General features: G+C 39.8%; 1 protein-coding gene across 1 annotated transcript; it reads right to left on the reverse strand.

The window, feature by feature from the left end:
• Positions 1 to 28: 28 nt before the first annotated feature.
• Positions 29 to 22,238, reverse strand: rnf17 (ring finger protein 17; the record flags this gene model as incomplete). The annotated part of the gene is made up of 35 exons (XM_080478176.1): positions 29 to 602; positions 1,432 to 1,618; positions 2,102 to 2,237; positions 2,528 to 2,651; positions 2,961 to 3,068; positions 3,979 to 4,101; positions 4,236 to 4,316; positions 4,720 to 4,839; positions 5,133 to 5,296; positions 6,083 to 6,194; positions 6,420 to 6,579; positions 6,668 to 6,789; positions 6,985 to 7,075; positions 7,482 to 7,594; positions 8,382 to 8,529; positions 8,840 to 9,085; positions 9,275 to 9,392; positions 9,470 to 9,587; positions 9,781 to 9,896; positions 10,291 to 10,453; positions 10,633 to 10,762; positions 10,873 to 11,060; positions 12,705 to 12,846; positions 13,949 to 14,120; positions 14,643 to 14,801; positions 15,122 to 15,208; positions 15,313 to 15,602; positions 15,959 to 16,035; positions 16,311 to 16,476; positions 17,595 to 17,671; positions 17,809 to 17,883; positions 19,443 to 19,521; positions 19,640 to 19,737; positions 20,662 to 20,774; positions 22,172 to 22,238. 35 exons carry the CDS (start codon positions 22,236 to 22,238, stop codon positions 507 to 509), a joined length of 4,566 nt encoding a protein of 1,521 aa, XP_080334302.1. The 3' UTR covers positions 29 to 506.
• Between the last annotated feature and the right edge of the window lie 94 nt (positions 22,239 to 22,332).

Consider the following 22,332-nt stretch of genomic DNA (forward strand, 5'->3'; position numbering starts at 1 on the left):
CTTGAAAGAAACCCACAATACACTCGACAACCGTGGAACATTTTATTGTCAACCTCCACTCAGTAGTTTGACATAAAACAAATGATCACATTTCAGTCAAACCTGAATCAAATCACTAATCTAAATGGATCAAACGCGAGTAAAGCAAAGCTTTGCTGACTTTCTCTCGCATGTGAAAACTAAGAACAGCCCAACACAACGGAATGAAAACCAAGACGTCAGCGAGTGAACCTGCAGAAAGACGAGACGGTAGATTTATTACTAACCGCAACAAACAATGTTAACATTCAGTGCTTTACATTAGTTTTGAATAAGATTTAAACGCCATATATAGTTTGACCACCAACATTAGTGCTCGTTCTTTTTAGAGGAGACGTCTCTGTAGAGCAAAGACGAGTCTTTATGACGCGTTCATGACAAGGATCGTGTCTTCGTGTAGCAGAGTTAGACACAAAACTTAGAAAAAACTATCGACAGGTTTGTAAAGAACGTATCCTCTTCCTGCTTCAGTCAAACTCCGCCAGTCCGCTGCTCACGAGAGGAAGATGGACCAGCTCTTCGTCCTCGTTGTACAGCTCAACTGTGAGCTGTGGCTCTCGGGCCTGAACAGACGGGAGGGGAGACGTCACCGTAAAAGTCTGTCTAATCAAGGATTGCTTGACTTTACTCTCTGCATGACAATTTCAGGTAAAAAAACATTTTTCAGAAAGTAGTTACTTTCTTCAACAGTTTAATTTTCACAAATAAAATGGGTTATTTCCTCATTATATCGGCCTCTGCATGTAGATGTGCTGCAGTAATACTATTTGCTTGAATTGAGCCAATTTTTGAATCAATGTCAGATTTCTCAGGAAATATTTATTTCACATGATCCCAGTTCTTCAAACCACAAACATTCATAATATATCGGATAAATGAATCTTATGTCATCAAACTGGCATTTCAAGAAAAATCTAACAAAATGTGACAGTTTTCGATTCCCCACAAATAATTTAGCTGAAGAGTCAAAATTGGTCAAAATAGACCAAATATCCATAATGATGCTTCGCAGGCAATTAAAATTTTCATGTTGATGCTGACAAGACCTCTGCAGACACAAACTGCAAGAAGCCCGACCAGGAAGAGAATGTTATAAAAGAGACAAACCTTCAGTAAATTAACAAGTTAACATTAACAAACCCAACAGCTGCAAATAACTTTTTTTTTTTTTAAGATTAAGATTTTTTTATTTCCAAGTTGCTGCTTTTAAAAAATTCTTTACCTGCTAGCGTGAGAAATGAGCACTGCTGTTGTAGGTCATTTTATTTACATTATAGTGCCTTTGGAAAAAAAATGCACAGTCCACTATTTCATGATTTAATTTTGTATGTAACAGTGTAAAAATGTATTTCGTAGATGCTCAAACAGCTAAACCAGCAATTCTTGTCTTACCACAACAGTGGCTGTGATGTTCTCGTGCAGCAGTTCCATCATGTCCATCGTAGCCTTCACGCTCCAGTCAGGGCTGTACGGCAGCACGTCGTACTGCGCGTTGACACTTGAAGCCTTGAAGCCGGCGACTTTCACCTTCAGCGCCCGGGAGGGAAACTTCAGCAGCTCAGCGGGAATCTGACGCAGTCTGAGAGCAGGACCACAGAGCACGGCTGTGTGCTTTACACCGCTTGTTACATTCACACATGAGAATCAACACAATGTTGTGTATCGTGGATACGAACAGTACCACTGGAGGCAGTGTTGACATTTGAAGCAAAAGAACGGCAACAGACCACCGCTCGCCACGCAGCTGCCTTTGATTGTGCCTCTTAGTCAATATTGACTTTAGAACTCCCGCATGCCTTCGTATTAATCGTTGAGTTCAGTCCTCTTCTTGGTATTTGGTTGATATATCGATCGTAACGTTTAACACGTCTGTTTTTTTGTGCATGCTCAGAGCATGGATGTGCCTTTAGTCAACTACTTAGGTCTCGAAAAATATAATCAGATTACCTAATCTCTCATCTGACTAATGTGCGCATGTTAAACCTTCAATGGAACCACTGCTTAGTCTTGTGTGAATACTGTCCCTCTACACCTGTTGCTTTGTGATGAGTAATGTTCATACTTGCTAGTAGGCAAAGTGTCGTAAGAGCCGAAATCGACATGTTGGACCAGGATTGTGACGGGCTCCACGCTGGTGATGTTGATCAACTTGGCTCGGTAATACTTCCCATCGCTGTACTCTGCCAGACACGGACCTTCTGGAAGTTAAAGACAAGACTTGTCAGGTGAGGGTATCGGCATCCACATGCACTCTGCACAGAAAAGTCCACAGCTTCTTAAGTTTGGAGAAAATTTGAATTTCTCAACATTATAATGTCACATCTGTGACTTTGATTTGCAAGGCTGCTGGAGTATTCATTAAAAAAAATTTAATCCACTAAGTGTCCACTACTACCTCATTAATAAAGCCAGATTTCTGCCTCTAATCTGAACATTTTGATTTAAAACGTTTATTGTTGAAGGGTCATCAAATAACGTGATATCTTACCAAAAGGGAAGTCCGTGAGAAAAGGCTGACTGTTGATCTTTGCATTAACTCTGGTCAAAGCTTCATCCAGAGTCTCTCCATCAATGACCAAGTTGATCGCTTCCTCCGCAGGCCAAACAAACAGCTGCATGATAAAGAACAATCTGACTTACTGTTCCTCTCAACATGAGGAGAGATGGAAATGATCTTCATTAAAATCAGCAGTAAAAAAAAAATTATTAAAATTGTAAAAAGTGAATCAACAAAACTTCATTAAAATGCATTTCTCCACTTCATAGCGGTGTCAAAAATAAGTTACTTTTTAAAACAAGGTTCCTCTGTAATTATTTTCAATGTTAAATGATAATTTCCTCTAATAGGCACTGACATGTATCCTATAATCTACTTACTGACTCTGGGTTTATTTTCAGATAGACGTTATCTCTTCACATACCTCATTTGGAGTATGAAGATGCTTGACTCTGATTTCAAAGTTGTTTTCCTCGGGCAGATTTATGTCAATAAATTGTCCCAGCATTGGCTCCTCTGGTTCCAGCAGACCCTGGAAACACACACAGTATGTGAGCTGAGCAGCTGAACTAGCCTGGATGCACATGTACGGAAATATCCGTTTATATTCCTCCAACATGAGTGAAAAGTGACATGTTTTCGAGGCTGTTCGTCTATGTGGGGTGAAGGACTGCTTCCCTTGTGCTGCTAAAAATTGTCAAGTTGTAATCGACACCTACTCAATCTCCTCTGATCCAATGTCAAGATCAAACGTATTATACTCAAGGGACAGTTTGTGGTGCAACCAGGATTAAAACGTACATACAAAAATAACACAATTCACACAATACAGTCCTCTATAGTTGTTGACCAAAGGTAGTTGGAATAACAATATTTAGGACCCCATCATAGATTTGACCCCATTCAGGCTGTGAGCTACCTGCACGAAACATCATCTACTTTATCCTCATACCTACATTTGGCAACTCAATGCTTCACTTGTTTTTGTAGTCATCTGTGTTGGATCATGTCTATAAATATAATCCAAGCTCATGTTTCTTTGATTGATTATGCTTTTGACTGATGTGGTGATCCTTGGTTTGAAAATCCCCCACAGGCACTGGGAAAACATACCAAGCTTACATCTTGGTGTGAAGCACCAATATTAAAATCCCACATCAACATAAAAAAAAGAAAAGAGAGGGGGTTGTACTCAGAGTTGATGTCAGTGGTTGTCAATTAGTGATCAATGTTGGTTTATAATTTTAAGAGATGGCATCCAATATCCTAATTTAAGCTCCATTGCAGCAACAGTACCTCAGTGCTGAAGTCCCAGTCATGCAGGACGGGAGCCGGACGCGTTGCAGAGAGTACCTCCCAGGAAAACACACACATACTGGAGTGAATTAGGGCAAAACTACTTCATATCGGGGACACAGAAAACAAGTCAAATCGATACAGACCTTTTGTGCTGACACAGTGTTGTCTATACGAGCATGTTCGTAGTGACAGAGAATCTTGTTGAGGCTCAAACCATCAATGAAGATCTCAACTGTGAGCGGTCCTTTTGGATCAGCTGGAAGCTCCTGTTAAAAGAATGAATGAATGAACGAAAGAAACACATGAGAGTTCAGATCTGACTTAAATAGTTAGGGACAAATGATGACTGACAAATGAATATAGATATGATGCCATCATGAGGTACTCAGTATGAATTTACCACAACGTGCACGTCAACAGATCGGTTGACCAACATTTCCTTCAGCAAGGCCAAAGCATCCTTCTGCCATTTACCCCCAACCTGAACAGAACAGGTGAAGAGATGAGCAAAAGCTGACCAGAGCATGGATGGAGTCAAACACAAGTTTCGCCCCAAAATGTACATTTAAAGTTAATTTTAACTGCACACAGGTAGCCCCTCCTACAGATTGTAATAGATGTTTTAAGATTCTCATTTTCTCAATCCAAAAACATGCGGGTTAGGTCGATTGGTGACTCTAAATCGAATATAGGTTAGAGGCTGTGTTGGTTATTGTATCTCTCACGTGCACTGTGAGACAATCACTCCTCTGTTGGTTGAAAGACTAAAGCCGCATGCAACCCTCACTGGATCAGCAGGTTTATACAAGATGAGCGGTGGGATGATTGAATGAATATAAATTTGAAAAAAAATAATAAAAAATTATATATCTCTATATTCTTACAGGGTTGATGCCGAGCAGCTCACAGGGCAAGCAGAGCTGAGGAACATCCTCACATAGCAGCACAGGGTACAGATGGACTACTGGGATGTTCTCCACCAAGCCATAATCCACATATTGTACCTGGTAACACAAACATTTCACAGTATGAACATAAACAAGCTTTTAATTTACTTCATGAATGTGCAGTTTTGCACATATTGTGCCCAGAGCATTTTGTTTAATGCAAAAAATAAATAACAGTGCATACAAATTACTGTTTACTACAAAGTAAGAAACCACTCAGTAAGACAACTGTGGCTTGAGAAACTCATTAGTAACATCAGTAAAAGTACTCACCCACCACTTTGGTTGTTTTCACTTTTGATTCTCAGCACAACGCTCAAGGACAGTATGTCTGCGTACGTCTTCCTTACCGTGACGTTTCCGCCCAGCACCTCCAGCAGCTGCCCTCGATACCACAACATGTCTGGTCCGATGACGGCACAGCCCAGAACCAACTTCCAGGTGTAATCCTTCTGTCTCGGCAAAGTTTTCAAGCTCTGCTGAATCCTCTCCTCAAGCTGCTGCAGCTGAACCTCTGACGGACACAAAAGCCCTAACTGCTTTAGGTGACTCAATACTTTTTGGATATTTATCGTCTCATATTGATGTAACAAATTCAAATAACTTCAAACCAGGAACAGGACTATAATATTGTATTGTTATCTGCTTTTTTTTAGTTCCTCCTATGTGTGCTTCTTTCTCTGTACTATCCTGTTGTACCACTGCAAATTTCTCCACATGCGAGATAAATAAAGGGATATCTTATCTTATAAAGATTAAGAAACTGCAGTGTGCATAAACAAACTCACCTGGTATAATACTGTATACTCTTGTTTGTATCATTGGGTCTAATAATTTAAGAATCGACCAGATGTGTCATGTCTTGTGACCTTTGTGTGAGCGTTTATGTATGTTCTGATTGGCACAATCTTGCATACATGGAGTTGACCATGCACAAAAAAACTGGAGCAGTATCATTGGCAAACATAAATTTGTATGTTCCATATGAGTGAAAAGGAACAAAATGCAGTGAAACACAATCGTGTATATGCACTTCATTAATATATTTGATGAACAATACCATCGAAAATCACTGTTGCTGATGCTTTCCTCATCATTTTGCAGTATAATCTTGTCCAGCTACTACCGTTACCGTAGTGTTGCAGTGTGTCGTTTTATGTAGCTCGCTCTGGCCTGCCAACGGACTCAAGGTGGAAATGGGCAATAATAATCTTGCATGTGTATGTTCCATAATATGCACCGTCTTTTTAATAACACAGAAAACTAGATTTTAAAATATGACTGATATGTGTTTGTGTACCTGCACACTGTGTTCTGGCATAAATCAGACCATCATCTCCAACGGCAGATACATTCATTTGGAGGAGGCCAAGACATGGCAGCTCTGGGGGATGGTACGACGAGGTCTTGATCTGTACACAGACACAAAATATTTGCCTCATCAAAGCCTCAGACAGGAGCCTCTTTGCTATTATAACACACCTTGTAGAATTAAGAGGAAGCCTATGACACTGGTCAATGTGTTCATTTTTAAGGATTGTGCTGTTGTATGACCAAATGTCCACCTGTGTGTCACAGTATTCTGGGAGGGCCCCTTGGGAAGAAGAAAAAAGTGTTTTGTGTGTGAACGGGATCACCTTTTGGGCAGACATCATGAATCGATAGCGCGGCGTTGCACAAACTAGAGCAGAGACATCAGAAGCAGGTGTAGAACAACCCTTCCCCTCAGTGTCATTTTGTGTCTCGCTCCCTGATGAAGCAGTGTCTGTCTTTTGGTCTTGCTGAATGACGGCATCACTGCACAGGGAAAGAAGTGCATGTCTGACACACACCTGCTTACAATTTGAAAAACAGCAGCAAAACAGACACTCATGCACAAACCAACCTTGGTTTTCTTTTCTTGAGGGCGAGGCCTTCCTTGGTCAGAAAGTCAGAAATGTTTATAAACCGTCCCTGTCCATTACAGCCGAACAGCGTGACGGGTATCGGACACTCATCTGTCAACTCCTAAAGAGAGAAAGACGAGAGAGAGGATGCTTAAAAACAAAAGTCATTGCAGCACCAGAGACAAGAGGTGCATAAGTGAAAAGTGGAAATTGAAAAATGGCAATAAGAGACAACATTTCTGATGAACACCAAAAAATATTTTAGCACCAAAACAAATAATTGAAAATGGAACAAGGCTAGAAAAAGAAAAATGACCTTGATGGTCAAAGTGAGAGAAACTCTGGTCACATAGTGGGAGAATAAGTCACGGGCTGTATCTGTCCAGGTACTGCGACCTCCTGCCGGCCTAGAAGAGAGAAAGCAGAGTCAATGTGAGCTAAAATCAACCATGAAAGAGTCGGGGGGGACGGGGGACGGGAGGGACGGGGGCGCAAACCCACAAGGCAGTCCACCTGAAAAAGATCAAAATTGTACAGAAGCTCATGGAAGCTGTCTGGGTTCCAACTGTTTAACTTAAAACACCAGGCAATGCGTCACAACCACTGATGGTTGTGACGCATTGCTGTAATGTGATTACTTGTTTCCAGTCACATGATGTGAGTGCATTTTGGTTATATCCAGAAAGTTTCACATTTTGATACAAAACATTTTGTTTAATAATCAAAAAATTGCTAGGATGTGACTCACCCATGCTCAGTATGTTTTTAATGGTAGAATACATATTATAAGTATAAATGCAGTGTTCACGTCACCGTATGTCATCAAGAGTACACTCCAGTGCCACAGAGCCGATCAGGGAGGACGGCAGCGGCCGCAGGTCGCTGATGTGGACTTTCACTGTGTCACCATGGTCACACCGTCTCACCTATTGCCAGCCCAACGAAAGACGGGCAACAGTCATGGAAAAAACCCCAAACCCAAACACAATGCCTTTCCAAGCACACATCACAAGAACGTTATGTCTTTACAGATTCTTGAGTGTGTGAGACTGAATGCAAACCGACGGCAGCCACTTGGAATTACTGAGACGCTTTTCAGTCTCTCGCCATTAAAGGAAGTATATGAAGATCTATAGTACTGTGCAGAAAATCAGGACCGTTATGAAAGAAATCCTGCAAAGCAGTGCATTGAAAATCAGAACTATTTTCTTTTTCAATTGTCAAAATGCAAAGTGAATGAACAGGAGGAAGATTCATTTGGTCATCCTGTCCCATTCTCAACAGCATTTTTTGTCTGTCACTTTGTGTGAGTGTACTCTGCGAGGACGTGTTTCCGTGGAATGAACCATAGACGTTCTCAAAGGTTTGACGAAATCTCTCACCCCCGCTGTTCTTTAAACAGACGATTGAGATAAAGCTTCTTTGGATATCAGTGTCACTTCCAGCAACTGCTTCTGCTCTTTACACTGAAGATAGTTATAACTGCTATCGAGGTTACCATCCTCTGTTGCAGAATATATTTGGAATGTCAGAGGCTTATCAGAGGATTGTATTTATAGATGAGTGACAATTTCACTCCGCACGCGACGGATAGTTTCACACAGTGCTATTCATTCGCAACAACTTAGTCACAGACCAAACCACACACTGTCTGGATAGGCATGCAACAGAAGGGAATATATTTGTGAAGCTTTTAAAGATCAACTAACAAACCTCTGCAGTGTTGCTTGATGTGACATCATTGCATATTTGCCCTCTCTCCCAAACTCCCTTGATGTGTGCGGCACAAAACATGCCCACATTCCAGGTCACATCCTGAGGCCCGGACAGCACACACGCCTGTTCCACCTGCTCACATATCCTGAAAAGCAGAGCAATGTCACTTTTGTTACCCCCCCCCCCCCCCCAAAAAAAACAACTGAACAATTTTCAGCTTTGAAAGCCAAACATAGTTCACATGTAAAAAAAACAAAACAAGTGATTTCTATGACCAATCAATAGTTTGAAAAGCGAGAGATGAGGAAAAACGTGTTCCAAGATTAATGCAAGCATGTTGATTAAGTCGCACGCTTTGAAATAATTATTAGAGAACTCAAACAGAAACAAACATTCAGTCTGAGGTGACATTGCCATAACTTGCTTTTTTACGGCTTTATTTGTTAACTACTCACCTTTGCAGCTGAGAGTCATTCTGCATGAACTGGACATAGAAGCTGCTTGGTGAGTTGATATGAGTTACTCTGACTTCAAGGTCTTTCCGCTGCGTCAGCATCTTCAATTGAGGATCAAACTCCTGCTGCTGGGCAGAGTTTTTTGGGTTCGGGACATCAATGTCTCTCACGGTTGAACCCAACTCAATTGGAGTGTCCCATATGTCCAAATCATCGGACAGGGGCTTTATATTGTTAGAATTCAATCTATAGGAAAGGAAGGGAAATTAGAAAGAGATCAAGTGAAAATAAGGTCTAGAAAAGGGGTTTGAAGTCGAAGATAAATATTAGAAAGGAAAGTGAGCGGAGTCAAAGGTTGGAATGATTTTTTTCTTTAAATCATTTTCATAAACCGTTAAAAAAATTAAGTTGTAAAGACTTTCAAAGATGTCGAACCCCTCTTTGAAGCAGGCCAGCTCCTCATTGACCAGGTAGACGGCGATGTTGGTAAGTGGTTCATTGAGGCCACCCTCAAACAGTTTGACTGGCAGAGGCTCTCCTTTTGGGGCTTTCGCTGCAGTACACAACATGGAAAGTGTGACTTTAGATTCTGCTGTATTAAAACAAGAGAGGGCCTGCTTTACAACATACCTGTCGCTACAACATTGACCATCTTCTGGTGAGCAAGAAGGATGAAATTGTTGGTGCAGGCATCGCTCCAGGTGGTCCCCTGCACAGGGACCACATCTGACAAACTGCAGTGGATTGCCTGCCAGAGGGACAGAAGTTATGTTGATATAACCCCTCATTTAAAAATCTAAAGTATAAAAACAAGATTATTGAAATGTGAACATTAAATTATTGTTGCCAATGAAACACTAATGTAAAAAAGATTTCCCCTTTTCCATAAATCTTAACAAGTTTCGCCATTTCACAGTATACATACATAAAATAGTGCTCACCATTGAAGGAAGAGCAAAAAACTCCTCTTTGATCTTCCTCAGGTCACTAACTGACACGGTCGCCTTATTGCCAAAATCCACAAAGCTCACCTCCACTTTTCTTCCACCAAGGTGACCTACACACACACAAGCACACACATTTTCCCATGTCGATTGACATTGGTATTTATCAGGTTTGTCATTTGTTCTGAAGCTGAAAGTCTGAAAATCATCCAACTATAACCTGCAGAAAGCAGCAATTTAATTTAACCTTTGAGTTAAGGTTTCCTTTCAGGCCATCAGTCAAAAATAATCCCACTTTTCCATACTCTCATTGTGAGAAAAAAGTTAAGAGAGCAACCGGGACACTAGTGGTAGAAACTACTATTAAAATAAATTACCGGCAAAATGAGAGAAGTGTGCCCCCCCCACACACACACACAAACTATGTTGTTTTTATCTTGCTTCCATTTTGCTAAAAGAAGAAAAATCTTGTTAAAAGGAAATGGTAGTGGTGAGATAAATGATCACCTATAACGTGGGCTCTGTACCACTTCCCATCATCCAAGCGAGACACGCAGGCCTGTCCAATCACAGGACAGTAGATGTTGAGCTCTTCTTCTCCTGAAATTACTGCGGCATTATAACAGTCCTGAAGTTTGGTCGAGAGCAGCCATGACTCCATGCTGTCAGCCTGGTGGGAGAGATTGATGCACACAGTGAACACACTGAAATTAAAGATAAAATACCTTTTTTTTTTTTTTTAATATTACTTTTCAGAGGTTCTGAAATCATAAAATATTGAAATTGCTCCAGTTTTACTTCTGAAAATGTCATTTAAGGCTTGTTTGAACTTATATATTTGTTAAGTACTAGCTGGATGTAGAAGTCGGCAGGGCTGTTGACATGGGACACCACAGCACTGAGCTCTCTGTTAATCTTGGGATGGACAGGTGGGTAGTACACCAGAGGCTTCAATCCAAGTGTCACTGGAGTAAATAACCTACGAGACATTTTGGAGAGACGCAGTGTAGTGAAGCCCACTTCAAAACAGCTTATTCAATGAGTAGCGTCCTCATTTTCTTTTTTCCCCCTGTGGACTTGTATGCATACCTGGCTACTTCAATGAAAACAAGGTACTCTCTGACAGAGAAGGGGACGTCGCTGGATTGATCCATTGGAGCTTTCCTCAGGTCCACCAACAAAGAGTCTCTGTCTTCACCCAAAGGATGCATCTCCACTGCCGAGCCGCCAACAATCCGGCAGAATTCATCCTCTGCCTCTTTACTCCAACCCTTTGCCTGCACGAGCACACACACAAAAAACAGTGCTAGGTTGTAGGGCTGCCACAAACGATTATTTTGATAGTCGACTAATCGCCGATTATTTTTTCGATTAGTCGACGAATCGGATCATACGTAAATTGAATGCAAAGCATACAGATAATCGCACCAGCATGAAGCTGCTCTTATATATGCTTGTAGCAACTTGTTTAACTGTGTAGCATAAATTGCAAACAGCGGAGTAAAATAAGGAAAAGGCACTTACCTAAACAACACAAAAATAAATACTTCAGGTTTATTTTTTAGGTTTTTTCTTTCCTTAATTTGTCTTTAGCATCAAACAGCAACGATGAGGTCGGCACCTGGAACTAAGGAATTATTAAAGTTTTGGTCTCACCGACTCAAATAGAACAAAAGTGCATTTTGTGCTCAATGCTCACAACTGTTAACGTTTACAGCTTTATGAGTAAGTAGTAAGTAAGCTTTGTTTACGCTAATATTAGCAGCTAACCAGCCAGTTAGCTCACCGAGACGAAGGTCCCTCTTCATCGTTGTCACGAGCCACAAACGTGCTTCCTGTTCAGCTGCTTGTGCATCGCAGTTGTGATGCCGTGGAAGGCAAGTTCTGTCTTGCAGATATTGCATTGCACACTTTTCTCTTGTGTTTTCTTAAAATGCTCCCACACTTTGGAGCTCTGTTGCTGCTGGGTAGCCCGTTACATGCTAAAGAGTTTCGAGGCTCACACAGTAGCGAGGCTCCATGCTGAACATGACTAAAACATGACTGAAACACTGGAGCGTGGCACTGCCCTGTCCAGTACTAAAGTGTTGCGGACTTGCAGCGAATGACACGACCACCAAGCATGCGGAGAGAAACAAAAAACACTGAAGTGGAACGCTGCTTTGACAATGGAGGAGAGTAGTGTACAAGTTAAAGAGCAGGAGGAGGTAGAAAAACAGATGTTTGAAGATGAGGAGGAAGATTTGGTATTAAAACATGCTATAGACAAGCTAATGAAGAAAAGGCGACCGAGGTGGCCTCTGCTGCTGAAGTAGACAAGAAAATTCTGACCAATTACACAGGAATTCGTGGACCACACAGCAGACCAAACTTTGCGCCAGACGAGGGTGCCAGGTGGAGGCCCTTTTTTCTGACAGACGGAGCTGAGTGAAATAATTATGTCACTTGCTCGTTACTATTCCCTTGTGTCAGAAGTGTGTTTCAACCTTCTCCTGGAGTATGAATAGGCCTTTCCAGGCGAGTGTCTTCTTCATGCTCCCTTTGGGTAAACTAAATACTGCAAAAGCATCATTATGTGTTCTTCAAAGCTGGAAGTTGTGCAATTACTACAAACAATAACAGCAGTGACCTTTTTGTTTCTCTCTGGTACAATTATCAAAACCAAAGGTTTGATCTCAAAAACAGAGGAAGGTTGGGAAAAAAAAGTTTCTCAGATAATTTTTGTACCCACCCACACAAAATTATTGGAAATTAATGACTTATGTTTAAAACTTTTTTCTCATCACTTCAAAGTATTTGCACAAGCAATAGATACACTTAATAGATAATAACTAGTTTTCTTAACTTGATGCAATATCTCATTTGTATATCAAACGAAAAACAAAAAAATTTTAAATTAAAGGAAAAAATTGTGCTCTTACCAAGTCGTATGGGACCAGGTTCTTCAGGGAACATTTGACAGCCTGATGAGTGAAGCGTCCCAGCTCCACATTCACAACTTGACTGACTTTCCTCAGGTGACTGTTCACAACTACCAGTGCCGACTCAGCGGGGCTCTCTTTACTGAAAACAGGGTCAGAAGGTAAAACTCCACGATAGATAACCTGTCTGTTAGGCATCGATATCTATATGTACTTAAAGTTAAGAAAATATCTTTAAAATATACTTCCCATAAAAGGTATCACTTCTGCACCAATACAAATATGAACCAATACTCCAAAACAAGACCATTACCATTCATTTACACAAATTTCCAACACGCAGTTGCTTCATTCAATCACACACAAATCAATGTTTACAAACAAACAGGAATTTGCAGCAATCAAATTGTAGTTTTTGTTTTGCTAACTGACGTCATCTTCATAAACCTGCCGCATTTGACCCAATTTAGCCTGAAAAAAGCCAGACTCTAGAAAAAAAAGAGCATTCAAACCACGAGAATAGTCTTAAATGTTGTGAAACTGAGAATCAATAGTTTTTCCAGTGAGATCGAGCGTAAAAACGGGATCTTGCTTCAGGACTCTGGCGTTTCCGTGACGCTAAGATGTCAACAATCTCGGGTATCTTTTGTGAAATATAAATGCTAGAAATACACATTTGAGTGTAATGACCAATTTCCTTCAGAAGGGTATTGACAAAGTATTTGAGATGTGCATCAACAACTAAAACGGGCTCCTAAATTTTCATTTTTCTCATGTGGATTCAGGTAAAGTAACTTTGAACACACAGTACATTTGGGTAATTTAAAAAACATAAAGCAGGCATCAACGACAATGACAAGCTGTGACGTGTAATTGACTTTGAACATACACTGACTGTTCAATTATACAAAAAAAGCCAGTTTGAGCTGAAAGGTAGAGTTCAAAAAGAGTTCCATCTAAAACATACATGCCTCATGTCCATGGCAATGGAGCGATGTATCAACGTCATTGAAATAAAGCATAACTAGACTTAATGTTTATAATTTTCTTGTCAATGATGGTCAATGATAATGTTGTAGTGTACAACTGCGTCACTATGCGGTCCCCTATCCCTGCACTGCAGCTCATCTAGGTTTGACACTCAATGTGTTCTTTTATTCCCCATCATCTATTTCAAACAAGGCTTCATTTTCAAACTTTAAAAATTAGTCATATATTTGTCCGGTGTCCATTCATGCAAGTACCTCTGTATGGTGATGCTCTTGGTGAGTCCATAGTCTAGAAAGAGGACTCGTAGAGCGGAAAGCTGGGTGACCACACAGGCACTCACACCAACAGCACAGTCAGTTGGCGAGATACCGACCACACTGGCTCGGCCCCAGAGTCCATTCGTTTGTTTTGCAAAGATCAAGGAGCCTGGAGATGACATGTGAAATGTTTCTCTGACCAGTAAACATGCCAAGTATGTGCTACTACACAAAATTACTGTGCAATGTAGTTTCACTTTTAAAATGGGAATCAAAGCTTTGAAATAAATAATGCAGCCTCAAGAGAGTGAAATAATAGAATGTTAGAAGAAAAACATTTTTTCCAAAGAAACATTTACTGCAGAAACATTAAAAAATGTGTTCAGGAATAATCAAGTTATTCTATTCTGTACATGTAGCTGATTTTGATTGTGTCTTACTGAAAAACCTGAATAAACAAAGCAAAATTCTTTGCATCATTGAAATACATGCACGTGAAGGTCAATTACTTTTTCCAGCTTTGTGAGAATCTGCCTTTAGGCCTGCAGGACAGGCGACACATGAGAACAAACTGGGGTTCAAGTCTCTTCCTCCACCATAATATATCCACTAAACTCATGTGATGCAACCCCAGTCAGTCCAATTTGAATCCACAACACAAACGATCATGCACACGCACACGCACACACACCGATCTCCACTGTATCACTTGAAGTGAAGCGGGAACCATCTGCGAGGCAGAGGCCGTTGATCTTCTTGGACAGGATCTCAATTTCCTTCTTCTCAGCAACATATTGGACATAGAAGTGATTTGGGTTCACAATGTGTGTTACCACAACCCACTGGGTGACTGAAAGAGAGAATAGGATGATGAGAAATTTTGCAATCTTTGCGAGTCAACGTCAAGGAACAGTAGATAGACAGACACTTAAGAAATGAGCCAATATTGTCAGTTAAATTCTTGTATTCAATGAGCAGTGCAATGAGATAAAATTGGTACACGTAAAAATCACACAATTTATAAGCATGTCTTGGTTTGTCAATGATTATATTCCTTTCAAGTTTTGCAGTGCTTCTTGGTGCCACGAGGGCTGTATACGTAAATGGCACAGCCACCACGAGTGTTGTTACTCTCATAACACTGTGGGAGTAATAAGAATCGCCTCATACCATTTCTTGTATTGCAGGAAAACTGTTTCTTTTTCATCTTGTGAATTCTCCAATTGTTGGCCAGCTCAGGACCAGTTGGAGGCAGAACTGGAAGGAAAAAAATCACAATTGAAACCTGTGCCTTCAGTTTGAGAAGTGGCATGAATTAGTTAAAAACAAGTCTAATAAAAAAGTAGGACAGACAAACACACCCTGCTCTGGTCTATCATCTATAATTTCCTCAATGATTATGTCTGGATTTCCAGTGTCTGAGGCCAAGTTGTGGGGAATGACGCTGTGCTTCCAATGAGGTCGGGCGATTGGAGAGGTTGCTGGTGATAAGTCACTGGTCTCTCCGAGGCTCTCCTGGTCCCTGCTTTGTGGACTTGGGAGCTCCTTTTCCCTGGGTGGGATACAGCTGACATTACTGTACTCTGGAGACGTCCTGAGAGACTTGCTGTTGAAGTCTTGTTGGCAGCTTTTTGACGGCGTGTCAGACACACTAAAAAAATAAATAAAAAAAGGATGTTCATTTCGTATGATGAAAAAAAAAAAAAAAAGTATTTTCTTTGTTATGCTTTCTAACAACTATGTGAAACACGGATTGTTAATTGTTTATCCTAATAGCAAAAAGCAATCCAAACACAGACACTGGATTATAGCAGTCACTGGTAAACGGTACATCAAGGACCTACAGCTTTGGTTCGTCCAATTGAAACTTCAGAGACAATGCCAGACTCTGGTTTAGCTCCTCTGACTGGAAAATACAGCTGAAATAAACAAAATGTTTGTTATAAAAAACCGCAGTGTTTGAAAAAGTGCAATTCCAAATTTTTGGAATGGAACAGAAAGACAAACCTTTTTCCAGAGTCAGGGGGAATGCATTTCAGTTCCAAGGATTGTTCAACCACGGGAGCTTGCAGTGTTTCGAGAACCTGACCCACATGAACACAAGCAGAAAAAAAGAAAAATGAACTCTAGCTTGTATTGTGTATTCTGTATCCAGGGAGAATTTGAAGAAAATAAAAATGTTTAATTTTCCATTATCATATCAAGCAGTTTTAGCATGTGTCATCAAAATGACAAAAATACTGCACTGTCAAAATACCTACATTTTTCTTAAGATTTGTTTTGCAGACATGCATCTGTGTCTCAGTCAGGTTTAATGACATCTCAACATGCAAGAGTGCCTTTTCTCAGAATTTCATACCTTATCCAAGGTGTAGTACTGCGTCAGAGAAGGAATACTTCGAACTTCTCTGGCCATCCGCATCGCTATTTCCAGGGTCGAAATCCTCTCCTGAACTTGGCTTAGTGCTTGCTTGGGGGTGAAGTGACTCTCCAGTTTCGTCAGCTGACCTATCTGTGCGTCCCTCCTGTTGACAAAGACTTGTTAAATGCACCAGGACAGAAATTCTGCTTTAAAGCCACCGGCTGGGCGATAAAAACATTTTGACAGAGGACTGCATTATAAATGAGCTCAGTAACAACAAGGTGTGCGACGTCACACGACAGCAAATAACACAAATGTAGACTTTTGCAGATTTGTTATTTTAGCTTGTGTAGAGGACACGCCTACTTTCTAATGCGAGTATAACTGAATTGCTTGACAACAGGGTGGAGCCAAGAGCAGAAACGTTTGGGAGTCAGAGAAAATAAGAACTAATGGAAGTGATGCTCATTCTGCCTCAATCATATCAAACCTGGTCCAACTGTTAAAAAGTGAGATGGAGCAGAGTGAGCAAGTGTTTCTATATGTACACATTTCAGAGTCAAGTGATCACGTCAATGGTTGGTACTGGTCACAGCAGCTGTTAAAAACAAAGGAATGAAGTGTAATAGCCATTGCCACCATTCTTTGACTCATGACTTTATCAATAAGTTGGTAGCGGAGTTTTCTAGGTCTTTTTTATGGAACGTGTGTAAAATAAGCCTTTGTTGTGAACATGAAGCTAGAAAGCAGCTTAACATTAATAGATGATCTACATTATGTACATTTGCAGACCTCTCCAATATATGCTGCTTTTTACCTTGAATTTAAAAAAAAAATTTTTTTAAACTAGAGCTGCACAATATACTCTAACATCAACATGCACGATTATACACAACAAGATCCCAACCCACGAGACGCAAGTGGCTGAAGTCAAAGTGTATGGCGAGAGCTAATAGAGCATTGAAAGGCTGGAAGAGAAAATCTCTTAAAAGAAAACTCTGTGACTAACCCCAAAGGCACAGTTTACACAACATTTGCGGGTGAAAACAGTTCAGTTTGGTGCGTTTTGTCTCCAGGACAAAAGCAAACCAAAGCAGCACTTTTGAGATCATAAATAAAATTTGAAAAAGTCAAAACATCATTTGTTGCGGTCACCTATGGAGCCAACGTATCAGTGGCCTTAAATCAATACAACTCTTCTCCTTTTATCAAAACAAACGGGTATCTTTTTTTCTTCTTCACATTTTTTCCAACAAAATAATTTGAGATAAATCCCCATACCACTTTTTGACAGCATGTATAGCTTTGTCTGAGGCTTGTTGGATCTCCCTCTCCAGTCGCGCCGTCTCTCTCTTCACCTGCTCCGACACACCACAACAAACAAAGAACAGGCAATTGTTTACCTGATGTGTTTGTGATTTAACAATTACAAATCAAGTTTAACAAAATGTTTGCATATTTATTTATTTATTTAAAAGCACAGTGCAGCTTTTACCTCACTGATGTGTTTCAGCTGGGAGAGTTTTTTCGCAGCTTCTGCCAATGCTACGTCCACCACCTTCTCAATGTTCTCCACATGAGACAAGAACATATCAGAAATACAAACATTACATATTATTATTACTGCTTTTACAAAATGAACCACTGGTCACCTCACCCTGCAGTCTGAATGAATACTCTCACATCCCGGCTAAAGTATTTTGAAACCGGATTGTTAACTAAATGAAGGAGGGCTTAAAATCCACAATACCACTTCCATACAGGGCTACACGATGGACCTAATGCAATTACATGGCTCCTGTTACTGTCGGGGGTTCAGCTCTGTATTCTACTCCAGTAGGAAAGTATTAATACATGATTCTCCCTGTGGTTCGTAGTTGGTGGTCGTGGAAACATGAGGCTCCTTTGGCCCGGCTTTGTTGTGACAGACAAATGCAGCAAAATAAGTTTGAAAGAATTGTAAAGTTTAATTGTGTTTTATATATTCAAAGGAGAAAAAAAAAGAAGTCCAAATTAATGTAGCTGACAGCTTCAAATGTTTCAGGGTTCAAGGTTGTTTTTTTTTTTTTTTAAGTCTTCTGGATAGACAATATGTTCAGGGAAAGTAAATGTGACCGTTATGCACTTTTCATACCTTCTGATAATCTAAACCAGGGGAGTCCAAACCTTCTGCAAAGAGGACCAGATTTGGCGAGGTGAAAATGTGTGGGGGCTGATGTTCACCCTAATATTCTTTGAACCATTAACATTAAATGCAAATTAACTTTTATTAATCTTTTTTTTTGGTTTTAATTGCAAGTTGGATTATTTTCATTTCTTAACACAGAATGAAAATAAATCTAAACAAGTTTTTCATTAAATCTCCAGTTCGACTGTCAATTCAAAAACAAAACAAATGACACGGATTGAAAAGACCAATTCACACATTCAAACATGTGCTTTGATAATCAATAAAAAAAAAAAAAGAAATCACAGACTCTAGAACGTATTCAACCCAGAAGACAAAAAAACAAAAACAATGTTCATGCAGTGAGTGAGACCACAGGTCTACTGCCATCTTCTGGTGAAATGTAAATTAGTTTTTGTGTACAAGTGTAGTTTATACTCTGGTCAACAGGGCTGGTGGGCCACATATTATTGATTTTTATAACTGAGGCTGCAGGCTGGTGGAAATTTAAACTTTGCCTGATCTAAATTTTAAGCAATATTGTTGCAAAGTTTGCCTCCTAAAAAGACAAGTTGTATCTTTTTGAAAAGGAAAAAGCTGATAAAGCTGATAAGTGACCAATGTTGGCAGTTTATAAACGTTTTGAACGTTACAGTGTTAAGTTTATAAAATACACATCCAAATGAATCGTTTGCACTTTATTGCTCTGTTGTGAGAATCACAGACTGAGCAGTTATTTAAATGTTGGCAATTTAGTTATTAACCTGAAATTGAAAATTCTTTTAAGTTGCTGCAAGCTCAGTTTAGCACAGAAGGTAATTCACACTATGTAATTCGCTCACTTTCCAAGTTCTGTTTCTACTGTAACAGCCTGATGCATCATGCGATAGAGGCAATATGTTATAGTACTCATAGTGCTTTATATGACATGAAGATAATAACCTCTTATTATCCAGACATACCTGCTCCACATCCACAGCACTGGTGTCACTCTTTGGGGATGTTGCCCATTGCTTTGGTCTGCGACGCTTTGACTTGCAGCTGCAGGAGAGGAAACCACCAAAGCAATCATCAAAATAAATTTCTTAAGGCTCTTATAGATTTGGATTAGACATGTACATGCTTGTTTTTAGATTAACATTTACAAAATGTGTTTTACCTCTTCATCTTGTTCATTTTTGTTGCATAGATGAGGCCTATTATTCTGTCATCTTCATTCAGACCGAGCACTCCCCCTTCACCAAGGGTGGACTTCACCTGTTGGAAGCAAAGTTTGCCCTTTTTAAGCCATTAAACTAAAGCAGTCACTTTTTCACAATTAACACTTGCTAGTTGAAATATAACCAAGTTAGCCAGATCTGTCTGATGTACCGTATTGGTCCCATTATAATATAAGACACGATTCTTTCTTTTTTTAATCAGAGAATTAGGTCTGAAAAAGTGAAGCTGTTTTAATTTCAATGTCTCAAAAAAGAGCTATTGTCTTGTCTTTTAAATGTCAAACCTAATCTGATACAGTTTGTGTTCCACAAAGTATCCCCAAAATCCGGATAATGGTAAAATGTGCCCCAAAAAAATGAAGCAATAAAGCCATCAAATTGAAGAAACGTGGCTCAAAAGTAGGTCCAATTAATCGTCTCCACGGGAGGAGTTATGAGGGCAATTTTAATCTGATGATCAATGCAGCTGAGACTCATAATAACCGTCAAGCTGCTAAAAAAAACAGTGTCACATAAGGTGAAACTCAAGAAGATGGAAAGCAGAGTCTAAAACACACTCATTCAGAGGAGATTGTACTGTGGTCCTTGAAGTGGTTTACAAAGAGGAGAGGGAAGGATTTTACTGACGGAGAAACTTAAAGAGGGGGGCGTTTATATTCAGAACATTACGGTAAATTCACTTGAGCAATGGAATCACAATATTTGTAAGATTGAACGACATGTTAAATGGTATAAATGACAACGACAAGATCAATCACAGATGGGTCAGAGAAAGAAAAAGTTCTGATGCTTCACTTATATCAGGATTTTGTGTAAAACAAGCGTAGAAGATTTAACCACCTTATGATGGAACTGTAATGCACCTGAGCTATTTTATCATTTAAATACATCTATTACAGTACGAATACATTTGTCTACATCATGATCACTTTTCAGAAATGTAAATGTTTGTCACCTTTACCTCACACTCGGGACATTGTATAACGCTGTCACATTCAATAGACTGCAGGCAATCTGTGCAGTAGGTGTGGGCACAGAAAAGTACGCGAGGAAGATTTCCATCGACCCCCTCCTCTGAAAGAGAAGACATGTCTCAGGATATCATATGCAACAGAGGTTCCTAAACTTTCCACAGTGCGTGCCACCTGACACAATGCGGCACAGTCCAAGAACCACCACTATGGCTGTGGACAGTTCATAAAGGGGACGTGTACATTGCTGATATGAAGATTATTTATTGATCATTTATATCCTGTACCAAAGCAGCAGCTTTGGAACAGGCACTTGAACTCACCCTAATAAAGAGCTGTGCCTCATTATCATTATTAAGAATCATGCAGAAAGTGAGAATGTTCTGAATAACAGCTGGATTTGCTTCAAAGTTTAGAAGATGTTTTTACTTAACAGGCTAAATGACAGGCCTGAAAGCTCAGGATTTAATCTGTCTGAAGTGTTGAAATTGAGGCTGTCAACAGTCAAATGACATTCTTGAGGTCTACTGATCATCTGATGATCTCATTACTGGATCTAAAACTAATTTAAACAGATATGGGTCAAATTTGACCTTGAAGAGTGTTAATATGATTCCAACAATGTTAAATTTAAGTGAATTCTGGGAAAGCTTTTGCATCAGTGAATCCATATTTAAATATTAGTAACATTTCACTATGTATGTCAGTGTCAGCTGCCAATCCAAATGAACACCCTTTTTTTTTTTTGCAAACTGTCAGTTTTCCCTTCAAAAAGATTAATTAAAAAATATATATACTTTTCCTACAGGAAACCAAAAACATGTAACACCAATTTCTTTTGCTTTGAACTCGGATGTTTTAAGTAGCTAATGTTTAGTTTTTTTGTATTATTTATGGGTAGCATGCTTTTTGTCACATTCCCGATCCTGATCCTGTGTTTGAAGATGTAACATTCATCTCAATGAATCAGATGTGTGTAAAGCACTCAAACCAGGCTGCCACCAACAAGGTCACATCTCAAGTCACCTTATTGAACCTTTTTGGCTACAGCACTGACATTCAACTTAAAGAATTTCCCTCTGGAATTAATAAAGTATTATATATATATATATTAATAGCATATAATCAGCATTGGTTGCACTTTTCTCGTCATTTGTATCCACACTTGTATGTTAATTTACATGTTTTTCTATTTCCTGAAACAACAAATTAAACATGTGCAGTTGTGGCTCTAAATTTCCAGACCATTTTAACATTAGCTAATCTTACAACCAGATGCAGGCTGACATAAAAGTGTAATGAATAGGAAAATAGGTGATTGATGATTCATTCTAGATGATAGATCAAGATTTAATGTCTATTTGAGAATAACCACGCGCCATCAGGAGACACGTGCTTGTAGTTCGCTAGGGTAGCGAGCTGCTAGCTAGTAGCTACACGTCTTTAAACTCGCTAAAACGAGAAGTTCAAATGTAAAACGTAAAGTCACGAATGTCTTACCAGGGAGCGTACAGGCGTTTCCACATAGCTTGCAAATTGCAGCGCTCGGGAAGTCGTCTATTTCCATTATTCGATATATCGCTATTCTGATAAATTTTTGAGGCTCTTCTCCATAGACACAGGTGAGGCAGCGGTCGCGCGCGTCACGTGACGGCCTGGGA

This window comes from Lipophrys pholis, assembly GCF_963383615.2.
Source record: "Lipophrys pholis genome assembly, chromosome: 13".
Classification (NCBI taxonomy): Eukaryota; Metazoa; Chordata; class Actinopteri; order Blenniiformes; family Blenniidae; genus Lipophrys; species Lipophrys pholis.